Genomic DNA, 16648 nt, shown 5'->3' with positions numbered 1-16648 from the left:
TGCGGGGAAGGGGTGTCCTTCCCCCCCGGGTCGCCCCCTTGAAGCAGAGTGAATTTTCTCCCCGTGTTGGCTGTTGGAGGAAGAATGTCCGCTGGGGGGAGGGGCAGGGCACCAGGGTGGGGAATGGGACACCATTTTGGGCCAGGTGCTGCACAGACACGCTGCCTCCCAGAACGAGATCAGGGTCCCCCATTGCGTCAGGTGCCACGCAGACACCCACCCCCCGCGAGACTGGGGTGCCCATGTTGCTGAGCACAGCACGGACCCCTACCCCCTGAAACCATGAAGGAAAGCGAATCCAATCCAAGGCCATGTCGAGCTTCTTCAGAGTTCTAAACAACTAACAAACTCAGCCGAGGGCCGGGACTCGGTGGCCATGGGGGATTTCGATGACCGTGTCGTCTGTCGGGAAAATAATGTGGCAGGGGACAGCTGATCCGACCAATTCTTGGACTGCCCTGGAGCCAGTTTTTTCGTTCCGAAGGTGGAGAAAGCAACTCGGGGCTGATTTTGACCAACGGGGAGGAGCAGTTTGAGAATTTGAAGGTGGAAGAAGAGATCGAGTTGGTGATTCTAAGGAAGGCTAGGATGGAAGACCGCATAATGAAGACAATGGATTTCAAGGAGGCAAACTTTAGCGAACTCAAGAAGGCGGAAGGTAAGATCCTGCGGAAAGCAAGTTCAGGTTCGAGAGAGTTGGCAGTTTTTTGGAGATGTTATGACGGGCACAAAAGCAAACTGTTGTAGCAGTATGGCAGGTGACCACCCTGGCTTAACCGGGAGATCTTCAAGGATTCGAAACACGAGATTGGAAACTAGGTGAAATGATGAAGGATGAATATAAACAACTATCTAAGGACAAAAGTAGGCCCAAAACGAGATCAAACGAGCTAGAGCCATAAAGGGTAATGAGGAAACATTCAGCAAATCCATTTGAAGCAAGAGGAAGACCAAGGAGGGGGTAGGCCCGTTACTCAACAAGGAGAGAGAAATGGTAACCGAAAATGTTGAAACGACGGAAGTGCTAAATGACTTTTTGTTTGTTTCTTTTCACCAAAAGTTCCACGGTGATTGGACGTCCCACGTGGTGAACACAAGGTAGGAGCAGAGGCTAGAATAGGGAAAGAACAACTTAAAAATGACTCACGGTGTTAGGTGTCTTCACGTCATCAAGGGCCTGATGAAATCATACAATATCCGGGTTGGAAGGGACCTCAGGAGGGATCTAGTCCAACCCCCTGCTCAAAGCAGGACCAACCCCAACTAAATGACCCCAGCCAGGGCTTTGTCAAGCCTGATCTTAGAAACCTCTAAGGAAGGAGATTCCACCACCTCCCTAGGGAACCCAGTCCAGTGCTTCACCACCCGCCTAGTGAAAAAGTGTTTCCTAATATCCAATCTAGACCTCCCCCACTGCAACTTGAGACCATCGCTCCTTGTTCTGTCATCTGCCACCACTGAGAACAGTCTAGACCCATCCTCTTTGGAACCCCCTTCAGGTAGTTGAAGGCAGCTATCAAATCCCCCCTCACTCTTCTGCAGACTAAATAACCCCAGTTCCCTCAGCCTCTCCTCATAAATCATGTGCTCCAGCCCCCTGATCATTTTTGCTACTCTCTGCTGGACTCTCTCCAATTTGTCCACATCCCTTCTGTAGTAGGGGGCCCAAAACTGGTCACAATACTCCAGGTGTGACCTCAGCAGTGCCGAACAGAGGGGAATGATCACTTCCCTCGAGCTGCTAGCAGTGCTCCTAATACAGCCCAATATGTCGTTAGCCTTCTTGGCAACAAGGGCACCCAGCTGATTCATATCCAGCTTCTCGTCCACTGTAACCCCCAGGTCCTTTTCTGCAGAACAGCTGCTTAGCCAGTTGGTCCCCAGCCTGTAGCGGTGCCTGGGATTCTTCTGTCCTAAGGGCAGGACTCTGCACTTGTCCTTGTTGAACCTCATCAGGTTTCTTTTGGCCCAATCCTCCAATTTGTCTAGGTCACTCTGGACCCTTTCCCGACCCTCCAGCATATCTACCTCTGCCTCCAGCTTAGTGTCAGCCACGAACTTGCTGAGGGAGCAATTAATCCCATCGTCCAGATCGTTAATGAAGATATTGAACAAAACTGGCCCCAGGACCGACCCCCTGGGGCACTCGGCTTGATACCGGCTGCCAGCTAGACATGGAGCCGTTGATCATTAGTCGTTGAGCCCGACGATCTAACCAGCTTTCTATCCACCTTATAGTCCATTCATCCAGCCCGTACTACTTTAACTTGCTGGCAAGAATATTGTGTGAGACCGTTATCAAAAGCTTTGCTAAAATCAAGATGTATCACATCCACAGAGCCAGTTATCCCCTCATAGAGGCAGTCGGATTGGTCAGGCGTGACTTGCCCTTGATGAATCCATGTTGACTATTCCTAATCCCTTTCCTCTCCACCAGGTGCTTCAAAATGGATTCCTTGAGGACCTGCTCCATGATTTTTCCAGGGACTGAGGTGAGGCCGTAGTTCCCTGGATCCGCCTTCTTTAAAGATGGGCACTACATTTGCCTTTTTTCCAATCATCCGGGACCTCGCCCGATCGCCACGAGTTTTCAAAGATAACGACCAACGGCTCTGCCATCACATCTGCCAACTCCCTCCGCACCCTTGGATGTGTTCGATCCAGACCCATGGATTTGTGCAAATCCAGCTTTTCTAAATAGTCCTTAACCTGGTCTTTCACCACTGAGGGCTACTCATCTCCTCCCCATACTGTGCTGCCCAGTGCAGCAGTCGGGGAACTCACCTTGTCTGAGAAGACCGAGGCAAAAAAAGCATTGAGTACTTCAGCTTTTTCCACATCGTGTGTCACTAGGTTGCCTCCCCCATTCAGTAAGGGTCCCACACTTGCCCTGACACTCTTCTTGTTGCTAATGTAAGTCCATCTGAGACCACTCAAGGAGCTGACTGAGGAGATAGCTGGCCTTTTGGATCTTCAAAAAGTCCTGGAAGACGGGAGCGATTCCAGAGGGCCAATCTAGGGACTACTCCGGGAATTAAAGACCAGCCAACGTAACTTCAGTACCCGGAAAGATAACAGAGCAAAGAATTAATTTGCCAACACCTAGGAGATGATAAGGTGATCAGTAATGGTCAGCATGGAGTTTTTAAGGCCCGGCTTGACACAGCCCTGGCTGGGATGATTTAGTTGGGGTTGGTCCTGCTTTGAGCAGGGAGTTGGACAAGATACCTCCTGAGGTCCCTTCCACCTCTGATAGTTTATTATTCTGATTTGTCAAGAACCCAATCGCAGCAAACCAACCTGATGACTTTCTTTGACAGGGTAACAAGCCTTGTGGACGAGGGTGGAGGCGGTAGACAAGGTCTAGCTTGACGTTAGTAAGACTTTTTGATACTTGCTCACGTGACCGCATAAAGAAGGGAAATGCAGCCTCGCCGGAGCTGCTGGGAGGTGGGCGCAGAAGCGGTTGGAAAACCGTTTCCAGAGAGGAGGTATCAGCAGTTCACAGTCATTTTGGAAGGATCTAACGAGCGGGGTCCTGCAGGGATCAGTGCTGGGTTCGGTATCTTCACCAATGAGAGAACACTTCTCGTTTGCAGCCACCACCCAAGCTGGGAGGGGTTGCAAGTGCTTTGGAGGATGGGCTTAAAATTCAGAATGAGGCGGAGAAATGGTCTGAAGGAAAGAGGATGAACCTCAACCAGGACCGATGCAGAGCACCCCACTTCGTAAGGAATAATCAGTTACACAAAATGGGCACTGACTGCCTAGGCAAGAGTGCTGCAGAAAGAGATCTGTGGGTCCCCGCCCTGCTCTAACCATTAGCTCCTGCTCCCCTCCCAAAGCTAAGGAAAGAACCCAGGTATCCAGCGATTCAGCCCACTCTTCGTTTACCAGCCTCGCCCCGTTTGCAGACCACCGGGGTCACGCGTCAGCTAGACCCATGCCAGCACTACCGCCCTGGGCACAGAGCCGGAGGACGGCTGGAGACATCAGGCGGTTTTCGTGTCTCATGTAACGTTTCAACGGGCCAGGACAGGCAATCTGAAAACAGCATCATCTCGCCCAAAGGGCCGTGACACAGCGGTTTTCACCCAAACGGGCCAGAAACGTCTAAACACAAATACGCCGGCTTTGGAAATATTTCACCCAAGCGGTGATCCACATTCCCAAACTTTTCTGCCTTGGCGTCCAGCAGACGCCTGGGGCCCCTGAGCACGTTTGGCCAGTGGGTGGCGGCCAACGCACCCCCCGATTATAATCCATCCATAGACTCACCCCGGCCGGATCCGGCAGGCTAATAGTGGCCCACAGTAATTGCCTGGTGCCGAATCCACCAGCAAGCCAGGGTCCTGGTTTCTAACCCAGCTGGGGTGGGCAGCTATGTCTGTGGGGATACAGCAGGTGAACTGACGGCTTCTGGGATGGGGGGCTGGTGGCCAGGCCTCGCTTGTGTTGTTCTTCTCATCCATCAGCTCAGGACCACACATTACCCAGAGCTGGTCCCTCCTTCCCACCCTGCCACAACGATGCCGCTGAGCCCGGGGGTTCTCCGTTAATGCTCGGGGAAGGGCAGCTCACTCCAGGGATTCAAAGGCACGGGCCTAATTTATAAAGCCATGAGCAGACCGAGCCAGGGCGACTCTCCCAGCCTGAGGCTGTCGGGTCCTCTCTGCTGGGGACCACTAACGCGGTGAGCCGGTAACGGGAGCAGGATGAGAAACGCCAGCAGGCAGGTTACTGATCTCAACTTGATTTCCTGTTTCTCTGGGGGAGGACGCACCATGGGGCTGCTGGGAGCCGGATGCCACTGCAGGGCGAAGAGCTGAGAACGGGTGTGCTCAATGCATGCCCAGGGTGCCCGGCTCCCCCAGAGCCCCGCATGCGCCTATGGCCCCGCCAGGCACCTTGCTCTCATCAGCCTCCCCTCCCCGCCCTGAGCTGAATGGGTTTGGGGCAGGGCCACAGCCTGAGACACACACACATTCCCCCTCAACCCTGGACATCAGAGCCATCCAGCAACTGGGCCCAGGGCCAAGTTGGATGTGGGGGGGGGGGGTGACTAGTCTGACCAGGGTGGGGGAAGCTGTTGGAGGAGGGAAACAGGCAGGCCGAGGTGCCTCTGGAAACCCAGGGTGGGGAATGGGGGGGGCATGCTCTGGTCAGTCACAAGCTGGGGTGGGGGGGAACAGATGGGGAGGCTCTCAGCAAAGCTGGCCCCAGCTGATGGGGGGGCCCTGGCTGGGGTGGGGCTGGTAGGAGGGTATCCCATGGGGGCAGGGCTGTGGGGATCCTGTGGCTGGGGGGGTGCTGGTAGGAGGGGAGTCAGGGGGGGACCAGGGGACTGGGGGGAGGGGATCAGGGGGGCTGGGGCTGGGGGGTGCTGGTAGGAGGTGAGCCGGGGGCACCCAGGGGCTGGGGGGAGGGGATCGGGGGGCTGTGGCTGGGAAGGGGAGGCTGGAGATCCGGGGGGTGGGGGCTGTGGCTCGGGGGGGGGTGGTAAGAGGGAATGTGGGGGGGACCCGGGGGAGGGGATCGGGGGGGCTGTGGCTGGGGAGGGGCGGCTGGAGATCCGGGGGGGGGGGGTGTGGCTCGGGGGGGTGGTAAGAGGGAATGTGGGGGGGGCCCGGGGGCTGGGGGGAGGGGATCGGGGGGGCTAGTAGGAGGGGACCCGGGGGGGACTGGAGGGCTGGGGGGAGGGGATCGGAGTGTATGTGGGGGGAGGGGCTGCTAAGAGGGGATCGGGGGGCTGTGGCTGGGGAGGGGCTGTGGCTCGGGGGGTGGTAAGAGGGAATGTGGGGGGGGCCCGGGGGCTGGGGGAGGGGATCGGGGGGGCTGTGGCTGGGGAGGGGCGGCTGGAGATCCGGGGTAGGGGCTGTGGCTCGGGGGGGTGGTAAGAGGGAATGTGGGGGGGGCCCGGGGGCTGGGGGGAGGGGATCGGGGGGGCTAGTAGGAGGGGACCCGGGGGGGATCGGAGTGTATGTGGGGGGAGGGGCTGCTAAGAGGGGATCGGGGGGCTGTGGCTGGGGAGGGTCTGTGGCTCGGGGGGTGGTAAGAGGGAATGTGGGGGGGGCAGGGGCTAGTAGGAGGGGACGCGGGGGGGGGGGGCTGGGGTACGGGGGCCGGGAGGGGTCACGGCGCCGGGAGCGAGACGCGCACAAAGGGAGGCCGCAGCCTGTGGCCACCCACGTGTGCGACCCCTGCCGGCCTCACTTCCGGCCCGCACCCCGCCCCTTCCTGCCGGCACGCCGGCCCATTGGCTCGCCGAGCCGTGACGGGCGTGCGCTCCGGCCAATCGTCGCCCGGCGTGTTGGCGCCTGACTCACCCCGCTCGCGGGCGGGGCCGCCGCCCAATCCCACGGGGGGAGGGCGTCCTGACGTCACACGCCTATTTTCAATCGGCTTTGACGTCACCGGCGGGGAGCCGGGCGCCGGCGGCCAATGGGAGCGGGGCCGGGAGGCGGGCTCAGAGGGGGAAGGAGCCAATGGGCGCGGGGCCGGTGGGCGGACGGCCAATGGGAGCGGGGCGGGGGCGGGGCCTGCCGGCGGGTTATAAGACAGGGCGAGGCGGGTGGGGGCAGGATCCTGCCCAGGATGTCTGCGAGTCTGGAGAGCCGGTGAGTGCGCGCGGCCCGGCTAGGCCTCCCCGGGCCGTACCATTTCCCAGCTCTCTGCCCCCCCCCTGCGGTGGGCGCGACCACCGCGGCGTTCCACCCCCTGCTCGCGGGGGTTCCATGGGCCGAACCATCCCGCGGCGGGGGGGGAGCTGGGCGAGACCATTATAGCAAAGCGGCGTTTAGGTCGCGAATCGACCCCCACACACACGCAGGCACGTACGGACACGCGCTCCATGGGCGGTACCATCCGCTTGTGGGGGAGGTGAGTCCATTCTTGCGGAGGGGGGTGTCATCCCGGATGGACCATTCCATTCCTTTATTTTTCGAGGGGGGGTGGGCGAGTCCATTTAAATCTTCTCTCTAGAAGACGCGAGCGGAGCCATCCGGGCCCGGCGGGGTGGGGCGGGGCGGGCAGAAAGGTGGGCGAGACCATTCCCGATAAGGGGGAGGAGGCGCCGTTTGAGCCACCGAGCAGGGAGATGGACGGAACCATCCCCGAGGGAGGGGGACGCGACGCCATTTTGTGTCGGTGGGAGAGCTGGATGCGGCCTGGCTGCGGACGGAACCATCTGGGTCGGCCGGGGGGGCGAGTGGAAGAGTCTATTATACCCGAGGGGGGATTCAATGGGGGGGCACAAGACAGAACCACCGGCCTGGGGGGGGATGCGGGTTGGTTTCTCCTGGGCGGAGCCATCCGCGGGGCTGTGGGGGGGGAGCAAATGGACGAATCCATTCCTTCCCCGCGGGGGGGGAGAGCCGACCCCGCCGGGCCGCCTCCATTGTCCTGCCGCTCGGCATCCGGGCACCGCGGCCGTGACGTCACGCCGGCCGCCCCGCCAATGGGCAGGGCGAGGGGGCGGGACTTCCGGCGCGCGGGGTGGGGGAAGGGAGGCGAGGGGCCTGAGCACGTGGAGCGGCCTGGGCCGGGCCCGGCGCGCGGTGGTGGTGGGGGGGGGGCACTTCCGGCCCCCGCCTGACGTGGGGGAGGGGCCATGCTCCCCTTGGGGGACCCCAGGGTGGGGGGGACAAGTGGGGGGGAGGAGGGGGTCAATGGGGAGGGGGGGCAGGTGTTGGGGGACCCCAGGCTGGGGGGGGAGCTGAGGGTTGGAGGGTGGGATGGCAGGTGTTGGGGGACCCCAGGCTGGGGGGAGGGGAACTGCCTAGGTAAGAAGAGTGGGATTGTGGGCCCCCCCCGTAGCTGAGGCAAGAGGCCCTGAAGCCCCGTAAGGCTCGTGCCTGGGGGTGGGAAGGGCCCGGGAGAAGGGGTGAGGAGGGATCTCCTGGCTGTTCAGGCAGAGGAGGTGAAGAGGAAATGTTGGGGGGGGGGTTCCCTGCTGGGGGGGGAGATGGGCCCAGGGGGTCCTGATTGCATCTCTAAATGGACACGTGTGCAGGCAGGCGGCCATGGGGGGGGGTTAGCGAGGGGTTTGGGGGGAGCAGCCCAGCGGGCGAATGACAGCCAGGGACCGTGGCAGGGGCTGTCTGGTTCTCCATAACCTTGTCTAACCCCCCCACCCCCACCCCCCGCTTCTTTCTCCTTCCAGATCTAGAGACAATGGCCCCGAGGGAATGGACCCCGATGGCATCATTGAGGTGGGCAGGGGCTGGCGCTGGGGGTGGGGTGTCAGGGACAGGAGGCCTGAGTTGTGCAGGTTTTGGGGGCGGAGGGGGCAGCAGCTGTGACGTGCGGGGGCTTCAATGGGCTTGTGGGGGGGATGGGGCATGTGTGGGGAGCAGTGGGGGCTTTGAGGCGCAGGGTGGGGGTAGATGGGCTTATTAGGGGGGCAGGAGTTGGCATCCATGGGGGGCCTGCAGGAAGAGGAGAGCAGCCTAATGGGGTGTCACTGGAGATGTGGGGGTACCCAGAGGATTATTGTTGGGGGGCAGGCTGAGAAGAGATTTGTGTGCTGGGGGGCGGGCGGGTCCAGACAGGAGTCTCAAGGGGCTTGGGGCTGCAGAGGAGACACATGGAGGGTGTTAACCCTTTTTCCCCGCCGCGTCCCCCCCCTCTTCAGAGCAACTGGAATGAGATCGTTGACAGCTTTGACGACATGAACCTGTCGGAGTCCCTGCTGCGGGGAATCTACGCCTATGGGTTTGAGAAGCCCTCCGCCATCCAGCAGCGAGCCATTCTTCCTTGTATCAAGGGTGAGTCGGCCCCCAGGGAGGGGCGATACATCCCGGCGAGGTGGAGTTGTGGGGCGGTGACCCCGGCCGGACTCTGCCCCCTCCCCTGCGAACGGACAAAGAGGCGTCCGGTTGGTGGCGCGGCTCTTGAATTTAGCGAGGGGAGGGGGAGAGCGACGAGCCCTCGTTCATCCCAGCACAAGATCCTGGGCGGTGGTTGTGGCTGGTTCATGCTGGGGGCACACGGCTGTCAGGACTTCTCAGGAACTGAGATGCGGCCACCTCTGGGGCGCGGTGGCTGGTTACCTAGGGATCCCTCGCCCGGCGCGGAGATGCGGCTACCTCTGGGGCGGGATGGCTGGTTACCCGGGGACCCCGTGCCCAGCCTGACGATGCAGCGACCTCTGGGGCAGGACGGCCGGTTACCCAGGGACCCCTCACCCGGCGCGGAGATGCAGTCACCTCTGGGGCGGGGCGGCTGACGGATGATGTCTCGTCTTCCCCCAGGTTATGATGTCATTGCACAAGCTCAGTCTGGCACTGGGAAGACGGCCACCTTCGCCATCTCTATCCTCCAGCAGATCGAGCTGGACCTCAAGGCGACCCAGGCCTTGGTGCTGGCCCCAACCCGTGAGTTGGCCCAGCAGGTGAGCTGGCTGCGGCAGAGCAGCGTCCCGCCCCCCTCGCTTAAAGCGGTGACTCAGCCCAGTAACAATCCCTGCCCAGCTCCTTTCTTAGCTGAGATGTCAAGGGTGACAGAACCCAGGAGTCCTGGCTCCCAGCCCCCCTGCTCTAACCCACCAGCCCCCACTCCCCTCCCAGAGCCAGGGGGAGAACCCAGGAGTCCTGGCTCCCAACCTCCCCAGTGGTGTAAGAACGTGGTTACTTGGTATCAGACCCGCTTCCTCCCTTGCTACCTGGGCAAAGAGGCGTCTGGTTGGTGGCGCAGCTCTTCAATCTAGCAGGGAGAGAGAAATGAGCCCTCGTTCATCCCAGTGCAGTATCCTGGGCGGTGGCTGTCGCTGGTTCATGCAGGGGGCACACGGCTGTCAGGGCTCCTTGGTGGCAAGCGCCGAGATGCGGCCACCTCTGGGGCAGGGCAGCTGGTTACCCAGAGACCCTTCACCCGGTGCTGAGATGCGGCCGCCTCTGGGGCGAAGCCTGGCTCTCCGGCCGCTCACCCTCGCTTCCTCACTGCAGATCCAGAAGGTCGTGATGGCCCTCGGGGACTACATGGGGGCCTCGTGCCACGCCTGTATTGGGGGCACCAACGTCCGGGCCGAGGTGCAGAAGCTGCAGATGGAAGCCCCCCATATCATTGTGGGGACTCCAGGCCGTGTCTTCGACATGTTGAACAGGAGATACCTGTGTAAGTTTTGTGGGTGGGGGGGTGGTCCTCTCTCCAGGTGCCCCCTGGGCAGGTGGGGGTGGGCCACCCCCTATATCTGTTCAGTGATGATTCCCCATGCGTGTCAGCTGATCCCAGTGCTGCCTGGTGCCCCCTGCTAGGCGTTCTGCTGTCCGGGCCTGGCACAGGGGCTTCTGGGTGTGATCAGAACTATCCGACTGAGAACAGCATCTGGCTTGATCCCTGGCGGCCGGCTACTCCCTCCACCAGGCTAACAGCCGCCTCTCCCCACAGCTCCCAAGTTCATTAAGATGTTTGTGCTGGACGAGGCCGACGAGATGCTCAGCCGGGGCTTCAAGGATCAGATTTACGACATATTCCAGAAGCTGAGCGGGAACACCCAGGTGTGCTTGGAACCCGGGCAGACCAAGAACCGGTGTCTGGGAGGAGCTGGATCCAGAACTGGGGGCGTTGGGCTCGCTGGAGGAGGGGCGGAGGATGGGGAGCCTAGAACTGGAGAGGGGGAAGGTGTTAAGTGTGGGGTCTAGGTTATTAGGAGGAGGGTGTCTCCGGAAGTGGCAAGACCAGATGAAGTGGTAGGACTAGAAGCTCAGCTATCCATGGGGAGTTGAATCCAGCTGCAGGGATCTAGAACCGAGGGGGTAGGATGAGACCGTACGGAGCTGGAATTGTGACGGGGCTAAGCCCAAGGAGCAGTGCAATGAACTGAGGGGGGCTCTGAACCCAGAGGCCGGGCTGGTCCATAAGGGATTAGAACTGGCAGTAAAGGGGGTAAGAACCCAAAGGGGTAAGTCAGTTGTGGGACGGGTAGGGCAGGGATCTAGAATCTGGGGGTAGTTGGTGGGGTGCTGCAGCTACCAGTAGAGGGGTCTAGAACCCAGCAGGCAGGAGCTAGTTCATGTGCAGCTATAACCTCCATTGGAGGGATCTAGAGCCCAGAGGGCCAGGAGCTAGTCATTGGGAGCTAGCTGGAGCCACCAGTGGAGGGGTCAAGAACCCAAGGGGCAGGCGCTAGTAATGAGCTAAACCTCCAGTGGAGGGGTCTAGAACCCAGGGAACTGGAGCCACCAGTTGAGTGATCTGGAACCCAGCAGGCAGGAGGTAGTCAGTGAGGAGCGGGAGCCACCAGTAGACTAGAGGGGTCTAGAACCCAGGAGGCAAGTGCTACTTAATGGGGAGCTAGAACCTCCGGTGGAGGGGTCTAGAACCCAGGGAACTGGAGCCACCAGTTGAGTGATCTGGAACCCAGCAGGCAGGAGGGAGGTAGTGAGGAGTGGGAGCCACCAGTAGACTAGAGGGGTCTAGAACCCAGGAGGCAAGTGCTACTTAATGGGGAGCTAGAACCTCCGGTGGAGGGGTCTAGAACTACAGGCTAGTCTGGGGAGCTGGAGCCACCAGTAGACAGGTCTAGAACCCAGGGGCAGATGCTACATCTTTGAGAGAACAGAGGGGATCTCTGGGTGGGGCAGGCTGGCAGCAGTGCCCCTCACTGCCCCCCCTCCGCCCCCCAGGTGGTGCTCCTGTCAGCAACGATGCCCATGGACGTGCTGGAGGTGACCAAGAAGTTCATGCGGGACCCGATCCGCATCCTGGTGAAGAAGGAGGAACTGACCCTGGAGGGCATCCGGCAGTTCTACATCAATGTTGAGAGAGAGGTGAGATGGGGAGATCTGTGGGGGGGGGGGGAAGTGTTGGGGGTTGAGAGCCAGGACTCCTGGGTTCTCTTCCCACCCCAGCCGCATGGTCATGGATTTATGGAGGAGTCCCTCCATGGCATCTCCATAGTGTACCCCATGCAAGAGCAATCAGCCCCCCTGAACCATGGCCGCCCCAATATCTCTGGGTCCCGGTCCCTGAAATGGGGGGCCCATGTGCTGTCTCGGGAGCAGGGGTGCTTTGCCCCCAGCAGTGGATTCTGGAGGCCCTGCTGGAGTTGGGGGCTGACTTTCCAGGGGTCCCCCACATGGGTGGGGGGCTGCTGTCAGCCCTAGTCCTCACCCCCATGGGTCCTGTCCTCCCCGCCCCCCAGGAGTGGAAGCTGGACACGCTCTGCGATCTCTACGAGACCCTGACCATCACCCAAGCCGTGATCTTCATCAACACCCGCCGGAAGGTGGACTGGCTCACCGAGAAGATGCATGCTCGGGACTTCACCGTCTCTGCCATGGTACGGGGGGCGGGGAGGAGCCAGGATGCCTGGGTTCTCTCCCTGGGGCTGGTGGTTAGAGCTGCGGGGGCTGGGAGCCAGGACTCCTGGGTTCTCTCCCCGGCTCTGGGAGGGGAGTGGGGGCTGCATGGCTGTGGATTTATGGTGGGCGTCCGCCCCATGGCCCCTCCATAGTGTGCTCCATGCAAGAGCAGTTGGCCCCCCTGAACCATGGCCGCCCTAGTGCCTGTGGGTCCCGGTCCTTGAAATGGGGGGCACAGCTTTTTAAGGGGGGTCCCCCAGTTGTGTGTGCCAGGTTTAGCACAGGGGTGGGAGTTGGGGAGCCAGGACTCCTGGGTTCTGTCCCTTCCCCCTTCGGTGGCTCTCGGAAGGGGCCGGAGTCTCTGGGAGGCGGTTGCCCCAGAGATGTGGGGCGGGGGGGGGGGACGCAGCGTGACACCCCCCCCCGCCCCCTGGCAGCATGCGTTAGTAGCTAACCCACAGTCCTAACAACCCTCTTCTGGCCCCCCAGCACGGAGACATGGACCAAAAGGAGCGGGACGTGATCATGCGGGAATTTCGCTCCGGCTCCAGCCGGGTCCTGATCACCACAGACCTGCTGGTGAGACTTGGGGGGCTGTGTGGGGGGTGGATCGGGGTGTTAAATTTGGGGGAGGCTCCGATGTGGGGTTCTGGGGTTGGGTCTGCCCTGGGGGGAGCCAGAAAGATCCGGCCCCTCTTAAAATGGCTGCCATCACATGACAAGTGGCCAGCTTGGGTGTCGGTGAACCCAGGTGTCCTGGGGGCTCCCCCCAAGGAGATTCCCTCTCCGCCCAGCCCCCCCCCGTGCTGTATGCGGAATGTAGCTCCTTGGCACACCAAGGGGGGGCTGCTCCGTGCGGTGGGTGGCCCCACTCCTGGGCCTCGGCCACGGAACGGCAGCCCACAGCCTGGGCACGGGCGCTGCCCCACACATGGGGGGCCGAGGCCTGAAGGCTGGTTCTTCTCCCCCCTCCCCAGGCCCGTGGCATTGACGTGCAGCAGGTGTCGCTTGTCATCAACTACGACCTGCCCACCAACCGCGAGAACTACATCCACAGGTACCGGGGGGCAGCCCCCCCTGCCCTCTCAGCAGCGGGGAGAACCCAGGCGTCCTGGCTCCCGGCCCCCACTGCCCTCTCAGCAGCGGGGAGAACCCAGGCGTCCTGGCTCCCGGCCCCCACTGCCCTCTCAGCGCCGGGGGGAGAACCCAGGCGTCCTGGCTCCCAGCCCCCACTGCCCTCTCAGCAGCGGGGAGAACCCAGGCGTCCTGGCTCCCAGCCCCCACTGCCCTCTCAGCGCCGGGGGGAGAACCCAGGCGTCCTGGCTCCCGGCCCCCACTGCCCTCTCAGCGCCGGGGGGAGAACCCAGGCGTCCTGGCTCCCGGCCCCCACTGCCCTCTCAGCGCCGGGGGGAGAACCCAGGCGTCCTGGCTCCCAGCCCCCACTGCCCTCCCAGAGCTGGGGAGAGAACCCAGGCGTCCTGGCTCCCAGCCCCCCCTGCTCTGACCCACCAGCCCCCACTCCTCTCCCAGAGCCGGGGAGAGAAACCCAGGAGTCCTGGCTCCCAGCCCCCCCTGCTCTAACCCACCAGCCCCCACTGCCCTCCCAGAGCCGGGGAGAGAACCCAGGAGTCCTGGGTCCCAGCTCCGCCTGCTCTGACCCACCAGCCCCCACTGCCCTCCCAGAGCCGGGGAGAGAACCCAGGAGTCCTGGCTCCCAGCACCCCCTGCTCTGACCCAGCAGCCCCCACTCCCCTCCCAGAGCCAGGGAGAGAACCCAGGAGTCCTGGCTCCCAGCCCCCCCTGCTCTGACCCACCAGCCCCCACTCCCCTCCCAGCACTGGGGAGAGAAGCCCAGGCTCTTCCTAGCCACCAGGCCCCCAGCAAGCTGGGGGAGAACCCAGGCGTCCTGCGCTCACCCCTTCTCCCCCCCAGGATCGGCCGAGGGGGGCGCTTTGGCCGGAAGGGGGTGGCCATCAACATGGTGACGGAAGAGGATAAGCGCACCCTGCGCGACATCGAGACCTTCTACAACACCTCCATCGAGGAGATGCCCTTGAACGTGGCCGACCTCATCTGAGCGCCCCCCGCTGGGCGCCCCGGGCGCTGCCCCCGCGTGCTGCTCGCACCTGCCGCCGCCGGACACTTTTTTTTAATTATTTTCCTCTTTTTTTTTTTGGGTTTCTTTCAATTTTTTTTTGGTTCTTTTGAATAAATGTCACTTTTTGGAGGTGAAAAAAAATCCACTTTAGTGTTTCGTGGCATTTCTCTTGTCTCTGTCCACTTCTCGCTGCCTCATGTCGGGGGACCCGGGCGCCAAAGCCTCCCGGGGCGTCCTGGCCTGTGGGGTCGCCCCCGGCCCCCGTTTCCTTCATGTTCCTAGAACAGGGGGTGCCCGGACGCCTGGGTTCTCGACAGCTAGCGCAGAACCCAGGCGTCCGGGCTGTGATCGGCTGGAGAGGGGGAGAGAATTGGGGGGGCAAGTGGGACCCAGGCATCCTGGCTCCTCCTGTCCCCTGTAGCGGCTAAGCCAGGTTCCCTGGGATTGGCCAGGTTCTCTCCCCGCTCCAGCGTAGAACCCAGGAGTCCTGCTCTTCCCAGCCCCCGGACGATCTGGCCATCTCTTAACGAGCCCCCCCCTCACCCCAAGCTACCCCACCCTGATCCTGGTGCTAAATCGAACTGCTTGCAAGTCGGACCTACCTCAGGGTTGGTAGCTGTCGGGGGGGAGGGAGCCCCCCAAATCAGTTGCCCCCAAAACATTAAGCTAGAAATTTCTCCCCCCTGCACTCAATTTTTTTTTCCCCATCTGACAAAATTGTGTGCGACTTTTTTTACTTTTTTTGTATAGTATTTATTGAAAGGAAACAAACGTACCAAATAAAAATCTTCTTTCAAAATGGCAGCTGCTTTGGGTTGTGTTTGTAATGGGGGGGGTGGCCCCTCCCCCCCAGGGGGCTCAAGGCAGTTTGGCCAGCCCCTCCCCTGAATCCCGGTTGGCTGGAGGAGGGGTGTCCTTGCTGTTTCCTGCAGCCCTTTGCATGGCTAATCCTCTCTCCCAGAGGCATTAGTGGCAGCGGTGGGATCCCAGAGTCTTGCGTGGCTGATCCTCCTGGGGGGGACATCCCTTACCACAGTGCTCCCCTTAAGAGCCAATGGGGGGTAGTTCTTACTGCCTTGGGCTGCCAGTTTTTTTCTCATGTGCACCCCCCTTCTCCCTCTCTTTGCCTCAGTTTCTCCACTGAGACATTGAGCTGCTACTACCTTTTGCGGGAGGGCCTTGCAATCTACTGTCCGGAAAAGCAAGGGGGGCTAATAGCAGAGGGTGTTGGTGGTAGAAGTGGGATCCCAAGTATTTGTCCTGCTAGTGGCCTGATGAAGGGAAGGATGGTGAAGCCTCTCCGGGCAAGGTGCCCCCTGCTGCACTGGGGGGCTAAGAGTTCACACTTCTTTGACTCACAAGGGCAGCTGGCCCTTGGGGCTTTCAAAAAAAAATAGGGGGTGATTGTGGGGGTCCTGATGCTCTGGGAACATGGTTGCTGTCTGTACCCCCAAACTGCAGGGGAGGAAGGACAGGGTCCCACGTACAGTAGGGCCCATTCTCCGCTGCCGTGTTCAGTTTGACCCATGGTTCTCAAACTGGGGGGGTTGGGACCCCTCGGGGGCGATGAGGTTATTACAAGGGGGTGGGTTGGGAGCTGTCAGGCTCCATCCTGAACCCCACTTTGCCTCCAGCATTTATAATGGTGATACATTTCTAAAAGGTGTTTTTAATTTATAAGGGGGGGGTCACCAGTGCCAACCTTTGAGAACCTTGGTGCGAGAGCTGCGCAGTCCTGTGGCGGGGAGTCCCTCGGGTGAACAGCCAGGCTTTCTGTTGTGCGAGGCTGTCGCAATGCTGCTACTCAGTCATGGGTAAGAGCCGCCACGCGGAGACCCAGGTGTTCACAGGGCCCAGCCCCAGCTCGCCAGCAGCAAACCCAGGCGTCCGAGCCCGAATCCCCAAGGGAACAGTGCCAATAGAACCCAGGAGTCCGGGCTCCTGCTCCCCTGTTGCCACAGCAGAGGTTGTAGCAGAATGGCTGGGGCCTAGCCCAGCTCCCCAGCGTGGCTACTAGCCCCCCCACCTGTCCCTGTTAAATTGAGCTTCCTAATGAATCTGTCCCCCCTTGCAGCAGGGAGTTCCGCAGGCCCCTGGGGGTCAGGTTTAATCAGCTGGCAGGAGGATATCAAGGAGATGCAGTGGCGAAGAGTTCCCCAGGCTGAGGAGGAGCACGAGCGTGGCCAGGATGCTGCCCCCTGGTGGTGGTAGCCCATAATTGCTTCCCTCCACAGCACCCCCGGTGAGA

The 16648-nt window shown here is 61.1% G+C and overlaps 1 protein-coding gene and 4 non-coding genes across 6 annotated transcripts; all 5 read left to right on the top strand.

Annotated features, from left to right (window-relative positions):
* The first annotated feature begins 6544 nt into the window (after nt 1–6544).
* Nucleotides 6545–15199, top strand: EIF4A1 (eukaryotic translation initiation factor 4A1). Of its 2 annotated transcripts, none has more exons than XM_030548188.1 (11): nt 6545–6617; nt 8162–8210; nt 8633–8765; nt 9252–9391; nt 9945–10113; nt 10387–10496; nt 11625–11768; nt 12143–12280; nt 12792–12881; nt 13280–13359; nt 14235–15199. In XM_030548188.1, exons 1-11 carry the CDS (start codon nt 6595–6597, stop codon nt 14377–14379), a joined length of 1221 nt encoding a protein of 406 aa, XP_030404048.1. In that variant the 5' UTR covers nt 6545–6594; the 3' UTR covers nt 14380–15199. The 2 variants fall into 2 exon arrangements, with proteins under 2 accessions (XP_030404048.1, XP_030404047.1); XM_030548187.1 differs by lacking the exon at nt 6545–6617 and adding an exon at nt 6671–6879.
* On the top strand, nt 9649–9790 carry LOC115644112. The gene has a single exon (XR_003998432.1). It is a non-coding gene; the product is annotated as a small nucleolar RNA SNORA48 (small nucleolar RNA).
* Nucleotides 10192–10318, top strand: LOC115644113. The gene has a single exon (XR_003998433.1). It is a non-coding gene; the product is annotated as a small nucleolar RNA SNORD10 (small nucleolar RNA).
* LOC115644111 lies at nt 11852–11986 on the top strand. Its single transcript, XR_003998431.1, has one exon. It is a non-coding gene; the product is annotated as a small nucleolar RNA SNORA42/SNORA80 family (small nucleolar RNA).
* Nucleotides 12406–12542, top strand: LOC115644110. Its single transcript, XR_003998430.1, has one exon. It is a non-coding gene; the product is annotated as a small nucleolar RNA SNORA42/SNORA80 family (small nucleolar RNA).
* Nucleotides 15200–16648: the final 1449 nt, after the last annotated feature.

Source organism: Gopherus evgoodei, unplaced genomic scaffold (assembly GCF_007399415.2).
Source record: "Gopherus evgoodei ecotype Sinaloan lineage unplaced genomic scaffold, rGopEvg1_v1.p scaffold_88_arrow_ctg1, whole genome shotgun sequence".
NCBI classification, from domain to species: domain Eukaryota; kingdom Metazoa; phylum Chordata; order Testudines; family Testudinidae; genus Gopherus; species Gopherus evgoodei.
This window is presented reverse-complemented; position numbering and strand designations above follow the sequence as displayed.